The sequence below is a fragment of the Leucoraja erinacea genome, chromosome 13 (assembly GCF_028641065.1).
Source record: "Leucoraja erinacea ecotype New England chromosome 13, Leri_hhj_1, whole genome shotgun sequence".
In the NCBI taxonomy this organism is placed as follows: Eukaryota; Metazoa; Chordata; class Chondrichthyes; order Rajiformes; family Rajidae; genus Leucoraja; species Leucoraja erinaceus.
Window position 1 is genome coordinate 38373616 of NC_073389.1, and position 12113 is coordinate 38385728.

Genomic DNA, 12113 nt, shown 5'->3' on the forward strand with positions numbered 1-12113 from the left:
AAACGAGATGGCATGAATGAATTGCAAGTGTCCAAACGGAAATTCCCCAGCTGATTCAAGTACTAAGTTTCAACAAGAAGGAAAAAGGTTTAGAGAGGCAGAGGTTTAGGGAGGGAATTTGTCCCTTGTTGTGACGCGTTTTCAATACCCAGTCTTTTACCAGCAGTAACCTGCTGAAGCAATTATCAAATTAGAAACTGATTCAGGGCAGTCCATTCAGGACTGCATATTACTTTCAAATTCACCCATTTAGATGTACCTTATCCACTGCCATTGCATTTAGAGCTGTGCAGTCAAGCATCACCAAATTACTGCTTTAAAAGGGAACTGCTCAGCGTCTGAGCATTCACAAGCCTCTCACGTTCCGCAACAGCTGTAGAGTTACATAGAAAATAGGTGCAGGAGTAGGCCATTCGGCCCTTTGAGCCTGCACCGCCATTCAATATGATCATGGCTGATCATCCAACTCAGTATCCTGTACCTGCTTTCTCTCCATACCCCTGATCCCTTTAGCCACAATGGCCACATCTAACTCCCTCTTAAATATAACCAATGAACTGGCCTCAACTACATTCTGTGGCAGAGAATTACAGCGATTCACCACTCTATAAACAATGTTTTTCTCATCTAGTCCTAAAATATTTCCCCTTTATCCTTAAACTGTGACCTCTTGTTCTGGACTTCCCCAACATCAGGAACAATCTTCCTGCATCTAGCCTGTCCAACCCCTTAAAGATTTTGTAAGTTTCTATAAGATCCCCCCCTCAATCTTCTAAATACAAGCGAGTACAAGCCGTATTTCTTCATATGAAAGTCCTGACATCCCAGGAATCAGTCTGGTGAACCTTCCCTGTATTCCCTCTATGGCAAGAAAGTCCTTTCTCAGATTAGGAGACCAAAACTGTACGCAATACTCCAGGTGTGGTCTCACCAAGACCCTGCACAACTGCAGTAGAACCTCCCTGCTCCTCTACTCAAATCCTTTTGCTATGAATGCTAACATACCATTCGCTTTCTTCACTGCCTGCTGCACCTGCATGCATACTTTCAATGACTGGTGTACCACGATACCCACGTCTCGTTGCATCTCCCCTTTTCCTAATCAGCCACCATTCAGATAATAGTCTACTTTCCTGTTTTTGCCACCAAAGTGGATAACCTCACATTTATCCACATTATGCATCTGCCATGCATTTGCCCACTCACCCAGCCTATCCAAGTCATCTTGCAGCCTCCTAGCATCCTCCTCACAGCTAACACTGTTACTACCTCACAACGCCAGAGACCCAGGTTTGATCCTGACCTCAGGAGCTGTCTGTATGGAGTTTGCATGTTACCTCTGGATCGTGTAGTTTTCCTCTAGTTTCCTACCATATCCCATAGAGATGCAGGTTTGTAGGTTAATTGGCCTCTAAATTGTTCATAGTGACTGGGCGAATGAAGGTCGGCGTGGACTTTGTGGGCCAAAAGGGGTTGTTTCCATGTCATATCTCTAAACTAAACTAAATTTCAGCCACCATAAAAAGCAGCAGGTCAATGGGAACATCATCTGCAGTTTACCTTCAACGTTGAGTGACATCCTGATTGGAAAGTGTACCATCAAGAAATACTGGGAGTACCTTCACAAGAAGGACTGTAGTGATTCAAGGTGGCAGCTCAATGCCACCTCAAGGGCAGCAATGCCCAAATGTTGAGAAGTGAACAAGAGGGGAAAGACTGCACGCTTATTTCAAACTCTGTACGGAGCACTGATAGCAAGCCTAGTGAAATAGACCAGGTTGATAATCCAAGCATTTTAAACTTACAGGAGGCTCACCTGGTGTCTGCTTGAATACCTTAGACATGTACATGGATAGGACAGGTTTAGAGGGATTTGGGCCAAATGCAGACCAGGTGTGACTAGTGAAGTTGGGACATGTGCAGTGTAGGCAAGTTGGACCGAAGGGCAAATTTCCATTCTGTAAGACTCTATGACTATAGGTCTAAATGAATTAATGCTGCCACAACTACAGTCACAACAATGAAGCCTGTCCTCCTGAGAAGATGCTGCACTCAATGCAGAAACTAATATTCAGACCAGTCTAGAACCAAAATTATTATTTTTATTAGTTAATCCTTGCATAGATAAATGTATTTAAATAATTTGCTTTTCTTTGCGCTTTGAAGTACAAAGCAAAGGTTAAATGTTATTTGTAACTGCAAAACCAAATGGATCTGCCATCTCTTTCTTCCCCTGCACTTACCCGAGTTGTAGACATCGCAAATCATCTTTAGTAACATGTTTGAGAAGGTCAGATAACACGTAGCCTTCTTCACAGATCTACTGAAGAAAAAAGTTATTTAGAAAGTTGACTACAACAAACAAGTATTCCCTGGTCAATTTGTCCCTTCTCACCCAAAACACCCCCTCCTCGGGTACTTTCCCTTGCAACCGCAGGAAATGCTCCACTTGTCGCTTTACCTCCCTTCTCGACACCATCCAAGGACCCAAGCAGTCTTTCCAGGTGAAGCAGAGGTTCACCTGCACCTCTTCCAACCTCATCTACTGCATCAACTGTTCCAGGTGTCAACTTCTCTGCATCGGCGACACCAAGCTTAGGCTTGGTGATCGCTTCGTCCAACACCTCCGCTCAGTTCGCACTAACCAACCTGATCTCCCGGTGGCTCAGCACTTCAACTCCCCCTCCCATTCCATATCTGACCTTTCTGTCCTGGGCCTCCTCCATTGCCAGAGTGAGGCCCAGCGCAAATTGGGGGAACAGCACGTCATATTTCGCTTAGGTAGTTTACACCCCAGCTTATCTTAGTTCATCCTGTTTAGGTAGTTTACACCCCAGTGGTATGAACATTGACTTCTCTGACCTCAGATAATCCTTGCTTTCTCCCTCCTTTCCCTTCCCAGTCCTTCCAAGCCTACTGTCTCCGCCACTTTCATTTCCCCCCTCCGCCAACATCATTCCTTCTCTCCATAGATGCTGCCTCACCCGCTGAGTTCCTCCAGCAATTTTATCTATCTACAACAAACAAGTAGTTAATTTTCCTCACCTCCATACCTCATGTTTTATCAATTGGAAAACTTGAGTCTGCTTAGAATCATCTGACATATAGTGCCCTCCATAATGTTTGGGGCAAAGACCCCATCATTTATTTATTTGCCTCTGTACTCCACAATTTGAGATTTGTAATAGAAAAAAAATCACATGTGGTTAAAGTGCACATTGTCAGATTTTAATAAAGGCATTTTAATACATTTTGGTTTCACCATGTAGAAATTACAGCAGTGTTTATACATAGTCTCCCCATTTCAGGGCACCATAATGTTTGGGACACAGCAATGTCATGTAAATAAAAGTAGTTGTTTTTAGTATTTTGTTGCATATCCTTTGCATGCAATGACTGCTTGAAGTCTGCGATTCATGAATATCACCTGTTGCTTGGTGTCTTCTCTGGTGATGCTCTGCCAGGCCTATTGCAGCCATCTTTAGCATGCTTGTTTTGTGGGCTAGTCCCCTTCAGTGTTCTCTTCAGCATATAAAAGGTATGCTCAATTGAGTTCCGATCGGGTGATTGACGATCACTCGAGAATTGACCATTTTTTAGCTTTGAAAAACTCCTTTGTTGCTTTAGCGGTATGTTTGGGATCCATATCTTGCTGTAGAATGAACCGCCGGCCATTGAGTTAAGGGGAATTTGTTTGAACTTGAGCCGATAGAATGTGTTTATACACTTCAGAATGCTACTACCATCAGCAGCTGTATCATCAATGAAGTGAGCCAGTACCTTCAGCAGCCATACAAGCCCAGACCATAACACTCCCACCACTATGCTTCACCGCTTTGGATCTTGGGAAGTTCCTTCTCTCCTCCATACTTTGCTCTTGCCATCACTCTGATATGTTAATCTTTGTCTCATCTGTCCACAACACCTTTTTCCAGAACTATGGTTGCTCTTTTAAGTACTTCTTGGCAAACTGTAACCAGGCCATCCTATTTTTGCGACTGACCAGTGATTTGCATCTTGCAGTGTAACCTCTGTAGTTCTGTTCATGAGGTCTTCTGCGGACAGAAGATTGACAAATTCACAACTGACTCCTGAAGAGTGTTTCTGATTGGTCGGACAGGTGTTTGGGGGTTTTCTTTATTATAGAGAGAATTCTTCTGTTATCAGCTGTGGAGGGCTTCCTTGGCCTGCCAGTCCCTTTGCGATTAGTAAGCTCACTAGTGCTCTCTTTCTTCGTAATGATGTTCCAAACAGTTGATTTTGGTAAGCCTAAAGTTTGGCTGATGTCTCTAACAGTTGTATTCTTGTTTCTCAAAATGTCTTCTTTGACTTTCATTGGCACAACTTTGGTCCTCATGTTGATAAACAGCAATAAAAGTTTCCAAAGGTAATGGGAACTGGAAGAAAGACTAGGTGCTCCCTTACACCTGCATTAAGGATTTAAACACACCTGAGCAATTACAAACACCTGTGAAGCCATGTGTCCCAAACATTATGGTGCCCTGAAATGGGGGGGGAGGGGGACTGTGTATAAACACAGCTGCCATTTGTACATGGTGAAACCAAAATGTATAAAAATACCCTTTAATGATATCTGACAATGCGCACTTTAACCACATGTGATTTTTTTCTATTACAGATCTCAAATTGTGGAGTACAGAGGCAAATAAATAAATGATGGGTCCGTGACCCAAACATTATGGAGGGCACTGTAATAACCACATAATAAACATGTAATATTTTGCTAATTTAGCGACTCTAAAGGAAGATAAAAGAATGCATTTGCAAACCCAAGAAGTACTCAAGTCACAAAATGCTGGAGAACCTCAGCAGGTCAGCAACATCTGTGGAGAAAAATAGGCAAGCTACGTTTCAGGCCGGGACCCCTCCTCAGTCTGATGAAGGTTCCAAAACCTGCAGTTCCTTGTGTCTCCAAGCGGACGTCATTCTCAATAGCACCAGTAGGTGGTGCAGATGAAAAGGAAGTTTATCATTTGTAATGTACACTGGTGGTGTCATTTTATTATTGGATTGGGAAAGAGCGAGCCTGCAGGTTTGTATCAATGCAACATCCAATGTGAGGCTATGCTCTTGTAACATGAATCCTAACAGCAACCCCATATTGATGAGAAGCAAAATGGTAGATTGTAATATATGTGCATGCCACTGGTTTGAAGCCAGCGCTGTCAAAGCAAGTGTCAACAGGACAACAGCAATGTGAGGTACATCCACTACACTGTTTAACTCCACTGTCAATGTCTTGTAATTCAGCTGTTGAGTGAAGAGCAAGGTGCTGATCTCCACCTTGGTCGACCATTGGTGTTTTGAGACCTAAATGTGATTGAGAGCTCTTCAGACAGTGGAGGATGGAATCCGTGTCTGTGACACTGTTCTGCTTTCCGCCTTGGATGCTCTAGGGAGAATATGCAGAAGACACATGCGCAGGGCAACCTGCCATGAAAGGGTAGTGAAGGAGGAGGAGGAGGAGGGGGTTTTGGGACCCCAGCAGCAGCTCCCATCTACCACACTAAGGGCCAAATCATTTGGAGAGCCTGCTTCAGTCAGAAGATGCTAAAAGAGGGGCCACCTGGCAATGCAGTGCAGCTGCACAGCTCCTTGGCTTTGACAGTTTGGGTCAACCCTTGTGCTTCCTGCCCTTTCATACTGGGGCCTTCAGCAATGTCTCACAATATTGAATTGAAGTCACTGATCTCCTGGTGAGTGGCATTCATCTCGTTCTCTTCAGAAAACGGAGCAGCAGAGTGTGCAAGTTCTCAGATTTGCAGGGGAGGGCAGCTTCCTATAAAGACGAGATGTCACTGATTTGTCTCTTCAATGCCACCATGCGAGGCAATAAATGTGCCATAAAGGGTTTTCACTCATGACCTTCACTGTCAATGTTCATTTTTTGAAATGCTTTTTTATGTGCTAGTTCATTGTGCCTTCTGTATTTGAGCCGCTGTGGCTAAACAACAAGAGGCCACTGTGAAACAAAGACCTTCCACTGATCACTGGTCTTGACTGCAGCCTAAAACCTACACAGCGCAACATGCGTGTGTATACAAAGGCCTTTCACCTCTTTAAAAGCTTATCTAGCGTCCTGCCAGCATCCTCTGGCACTACTGCTGTTGCCTGCACCAGTGAGGTGCCATAAACAACATCCCGTGTGGTTGGTTTTCCACTAAAAAAGCTTAGCAATCCCAGCCACTGCTACGAGCTGCAAAGGAGGAGGAGAGGAGCCAGTAATACCAAAAAATAAACTTATCAACTGAGTTACTAGTTGTTGTCTCGGTGTGCAGGTGACAAGCAACATGTGGTGAAGCAGTTTGAGCACAGTTGGCACACAGAGTGAATCATACTGTGCTCCCCATCCAACTGTCCATGGACTTCCTGCAACCCAGGCTCGAAGAACCTTGGTGTACGCGTCCAAGGCTTCTTGAAAACAGCAGCACAGATTGAGAAGATGCGTAAGGTAGATGGGATGCTGGGCTTCAATAGCCGAGGCATAGCATGAAAGAGCAGTGGGATTACGGTGCAATTTTACAAAACAATGTACAGTTCTGGTCACCATGCTGCAGGAAGGATGTGATTGCGCTGAAGATGCAGAGAAGATTCAAAATGAGGTTGCTTAAGATGTAACGTTTCAGCAATAAGGAGAGACCGTTTGGAGTGGACTTGTTTTCTATGGAGTGGAGAAGGCTGAAGGGCGACCTGACTGAACAATAAATCTATAGATAGGGTAGGTAAAGTGAGAACCATTTCCCTTTTGCCAAGCATGTCCATAACCAGAGGGCAAAGGGTTTAGGTGAAGAGGTAGGGAAGTTTAGAGTGGACTTGATGAAGATATTTTGCACTGAGAAGCTAGTTTAAATTGCAACGCACCACATGGTGGAGGTAGGTGATCTCACAACATTTCAGAAGGGTGACATGGTGGCGCTGGGGTGGAACTGCTGCCTTACAGTGCCAGAGACCCAGACTCAATCTTGACTATGGGCGCTGTCTGTACGTTTTCCCTGTGATCACGTGGGTTATCTTTGTGTGCTCCGGTTTCCTCCCACACTCCAAAAACGTACAGGTTTGTAAGTTAATTAGCTTCAGTAAAAAAATTATAAATTGTCCCTCGTACAGGTTTTTACGGGGTAAGTTTAATTATGCTTCACACCTTGTAAAAAAAATAGGACGTACATGGTAAATGGTAGGGAATTGAAGAATACAGTTGAACAGAGGGATCTGGGTATATAGTCCCTTTAAATCATTGAGTGAAGCTGGGATGTATAAAATTGTGACATTGGTGAGACCAAATCTGGAGTTGGTGTACAGGCCCAATTATAGGAAGGATGATTGAGGAGATTGGGTCAACAACTAAGGGCTTGGGTTTCCGCGCTGTATCTCTAAAATGATGAGAGGGATAGACAGAGTAAACTAAAAGTAAACACCCAAATGCCACAGCACAGAAGCCTGCACATCTCCCAGCAGAAGTCACCATCTGGGTGACAGCAGGGAGAGAAACCCTGTCCTCCAGCACAATTAGCCTTTGTTACTGGGATGTTCCTTACTGCTCTATAATGCATCACTTCCTCCCACAGACAAAGGGCAAAGTGACAACATGATTCTCGTGGTTCAGTTCTGACTGTTGAAACAAGGAGCTGCAGATGCTGGTTCACACAAAACGACACGAAGAACACCCCAGTCTGTAGGAGGTGCAAAACCCGAAATGTCACCTATCCAAGTTCTCCAGAGATGTTGCCCGACCCACTGAGTTACTCCAGCACTTTTCGTCCTTCAGTTCTGACTGTGTGGCCAATGCCTGCTTAGAGTCATGAGAGTAGACTAAAGGGCCTGTCCCACTTACGCGTCCTTGGCTCACAAACTGACGGCCAAAGTGGATCAGACACAAGACAGCAGTAGAAGCAGGCAAATGATCGTTGAACTCGGCCTGGGGCTCACGGCCGTTGCGGTCCGGGTCCGCCCCCACTTCTACTCCCAGAGCGGGGCCAAGAAAATTGAAGATAGACACAAAATGCAGGAGTAACTCAGCGGGACCGGCAGCATCTCTGGAGAGAAGCAATGGGTGACATTTTGGGTCAAGACCCTTCTTTTCAGACTGAAGAAGAGTCTTGACACGAAACGTCACCCATTGCTTCTCTGCAGAGATGCTGCCGGTCCCGCTGAGTTACTCCAGCTTTGTGTCCATCTTCAAATGACGTCACGCGCTCCAGACGGCTGTGCGTATGCATGGAATCGCGCCCAACATTCGCTCGACCGTCTCGGCTCAACGCGACCACGAGGTTGCGTAATTTGTGTGCCAAGGACACGTAAGTGGGACAGGCCCTTAAAGGTTCCGAGATATTGAGGAGACAATAGACATCCTGGAATATGGCTACACAGTGTTCAACTGCATGTATCCATGCATGTGTGTATGTTGGGCTTGTCTATGTGCATTTGCATTGAGATTTGAAGTATGTTGGTGCTGCTTAGTTTATTTTGTTTAGTTTAGAGACACAGCATGGAAACAGGCCCACCAAGATGGCGCCGACCCCGCACACTAACACTATTATACACCAATTAGGAACAATTCACAATTTTACCAAGCCAATGAACCTACAAACCTGTAGATCTTTGGAGTGTGGGAGAAAACCGGAGCAAAACCCATGCAGGTCACGGGGAGAATGTACAAACTCCATACAGACAACCACCCATAGTCGGAATCGAACCCGGGTCTCTGGCGCTGTAAGGCAGCATTTCTACCGCTGCACCACCATGTCGCCCTTTGTGAAGTCTGCATTTGTGAACTACCATTATCATTATCGGAACACTAACCTTGACAAAGTGAGTGAAGAGGTGGAGGTTCCTCCCTTGCTGTTCCAGGCTACAGGACGATTCACTTTGCGTAGTGCCTTCAATGTCCTGACATCCCTGGTGAAGGGATCTGCCCTCCTCCACAACTATCCTCAAGGAATGAAGGCCAGTGCAAGTGAAATACATGCTTGTTTCCTGAATTTGGTCTCCAGCAGCCATGTTAATGCAATGCAGCATGCAATCTTCCAGCTTTCAATGGACAGATACCTCTTCAAGGTATGTTGAAATTCACCAGATGGCGATGGCAGCCTCGCCGCCGTTCTGTCTGTCTTTTTGTCTTTTTTTTGTTATTTTTAGTGTGTTTTTAAAAGTTTGTGTTAATGTTCTCTGGTTTGTTTTATGTGGGGGTTGGGGGAGGGGGTCAGGGGAAACTTTTTTTTCAATTTCTTACCTTGATGCGATTGTTTTCCAGAATGTATATCTGGTCATGATGCAAGGCCACCATGGAGCTGGAGGCCTTGCTCAAGGCTGACTTTGAGCCCCACCGCGGGGCCGTTGACCTACCCTCGGAGCCTGTGATCCTTTGCCTGGGAGCAACACTCCAACTGCGGCCTGAGGATGTCGACTTAGAGGAGTTTGCAGTCTCGGGTAGAACCTGATGTCGGGAACTCCAAAGCTGCCGGAAGTTCGACCAGCCCCGACCCGGAACCGGGGAGCTGAGATCCACCCGATGCGGAGCTTGATCTCCCCGATGCGGAGGGCCCGACCGCCGGCTATGGGGGCCAAGATCGTTCTGTCAACGGAAGGCTCAAGGCCCCCGACCGCGGGAGAACAAAGAAGGGAAGCAATTGAACTTTTTTTTCACCTTCCATCACAGTGTGGAATGTGGAAGAGTCACTGTGGTGGATGTTTATGTTAAAATGTATTTTGTGTGTCTTGTTCCTTTTTATTGGTATGACTGTATGGCAAATCAAATTCCTCATATGTTGCAAAACGTACTTGGCAAATATAGTATGATTATGATCCATTGGCATGCAGATATATTGACACATGCATGGCACTGAGCCGCAATCCAGCCAATTTGTGTAATCAGCAAGGAAACAGTTTTTGCATAGTCGGGATGGGTGGGTGAGGGGGAGGTGCTGATAGAGAAGGGGGAGAGAGAGAAAAGGGTGAGAGATAGAAGGGGGGGGAATAAAGAAAAAGGGGAAAGACAGAAAAAGGGAAGAGAGAGGAAAAAGATATTAAGGAAAAGGTTGGTTAAAAAAAGTCACATTTGACACTGTGGAGGAAGGAAGAAGAAATAAGGACAGTGGAGGATAAGGGTGAATGAACAAAGAGAAATTGAGAAAGATTTCCTTATCTGTCCCCTTAACTAAAGTCCCCCATCTCAGCAATGAAGATCAACAACCTGAAACGTTAATTCCATTTCTATCTCTGCAGACGCTGCCCGACATGCCCGGTAATCCCAACATTCTTCATTTTTAAAACACCTATCAGGGCAGCATGGTGGCGCAGGTTTGCTGCCATATAGCGCCAGCCACCCAGGTTCGATCCTGACTACGGGTGCTGTCTGCATGGAGTATGTACATCCTCCCTGTGACCTGCGTGGGTTTTTTCACACACTTCAAAGACATACAGGTTTGTAGGCTAATTGAATTGGTGAATTTATAAATTGTCACTGGTATGTGTAGGACAGTGTTAGTGTGCAGGGATCACTAGTCGGCACGGACTCGGTGGGCCGAAATGCCAGATTCTGTGCTGTATCTCTAAACTAAAAAAAAGCAGTTCATTATAAATAATCATCTGAGGAGAAGAATGTAATTTTGAAGTCTTAAATCCTTCTGTCCTGACAGGTGTCACTTTACCCTGTTTATAACCTCTGGGTCGGCTCCTTGCTCTTTCAGCCAGCTGACGAGTTGCTGATCCAGTGCGTGGTGTGCAGGAGGCTGTGCCGGTGGTACAGACAATGAACCTGGGAGGGGAGAGAACAGGCAATAGTCAGCGCAGTCTTGATGTTATTTGTCAGTCCTGCACTAATGCAGGAATGTGCTCAGAAGGCCAAAATAGGTGGGGGGTGGCGGGGGGGGGGGGATCTTTCAAAAATGTGTTCCAACTAGACTCACATAACTGGGGACTAAAGGAGATGCATTTCTGCCAATCACTCATTCATCTCATACTGCTATCAGATCTGATGGTGGCGGTTAAAATAGCGATTTGATGACTAACCTGTTGGTTTGGGTTTTAACTGAAGTTTGGACAGAGCCTGGTCTCTCTGCTCGATTGTTTGTTGAAGCAGCTTCTGATACACCTTTTCCTTCTGCACTAACTCCTCCAAAAGTCTGTCGGGTCAGAGTAACAACATTACTGCACAAAGACACAAGATATTGCAGATGCTGGAATCTGGAGAAAAAAAAAAACAAACTGCTGGAAGAACTCAGCAGTCGGGCAGCATCTGAGGAGGCAGCGAGATGAGTGACGATTTGGTTTGAGACCCTGCATCAGGACTCAGCATTACCCTCAATCCTGAATTAAGCTCTCAATTTGTAATGTTAACCATCCCTCTGCCTCCATAGATGCTGCCTGACCTGCTGAATTTCCCCAACAACTTATGTTTAACTACACCAAGAGATAGATTTGCATTTTAGGAACTTGGTGTCTCCCAGAGTTTGTTACAGCTGTGAAATATAACTGCACGGTAGTCACTGGTATATATATATATAAATTCCCACTGGTTGGGAACTTATATAGTTGCATAATTAATATAACTTATATAACATAATCTGTTTCAATTTCATCCCTTGCATTAGACTTTTATCCTTCTCCTCATTCACAGTTATAGTGAAGCAGCACAAGCAAGAGACCATTTGGCTCATCACATCAGTTTAGTTTAGTTTAGTGAGATACAGCGCGGAAACAGGCCCTTCGGTCCAGTTAGTAAACCCACTGCCTCACAGCTCCAGTAACCCAGGCTCAACCCCAGCCTTCAGTGCTGTCTGTGTGGAGTTTGCATGTTCGCCCTGTGATTATGTGGATTTTCCGCAAATACTTTGGTTCTCTCTCACAGCCCAAGGATTTGTGGGCCGGTACGTTAATTGACCACTGTAAATTAGGGAGGGGGGGGGGGGTAACCTTCTTCGCGAGTAGCTGGAAAATACGGACCGAGAGAGTGGTGGAAGCAGAGTCACTAACAGCATTAAAGGAGTCTCCTGGTGAGAACTGGAATTGCCTCGGCATAGAAAAGCAAGGGCCAAATGCTAGGAGAGGGGATTACTGCAGAAGGGTGAGGTGCATGCGATGGGCTGAATGGTCTC

General features: G+C 45.4%; 1 protein-coding gene across 1 annotated transcript in view; it reads right to left on the minus strand.

Moving 5' to 3' along the window:
* The window catches only part of map3k15 (mitogen-activated protein kinase kinase kinase 15), a 102020-nt gene that overhangs the window by 2219 nt on the left and 87688 nt on the right, over window positions 1-12113 (minus strand). Inside the window, exons 25-27 of the mRNA XM_055644944.1 lie at window positions 11029-11141; window positions 10668-10774; window positions 2244-2320 (exon numbers count right to left, since the gene is read on the minus strand). Coding sequence (XP_055500919.1) covers window positions 2244-2320; window positions 10668-10774; window positions 11029-11141 — 297 coding nt within the window. The remainder of the gene's footprint in view (window positions 1-2243; window positions 2321-10667; window positions 10775-11028; window positions 11142-12113) is intronic.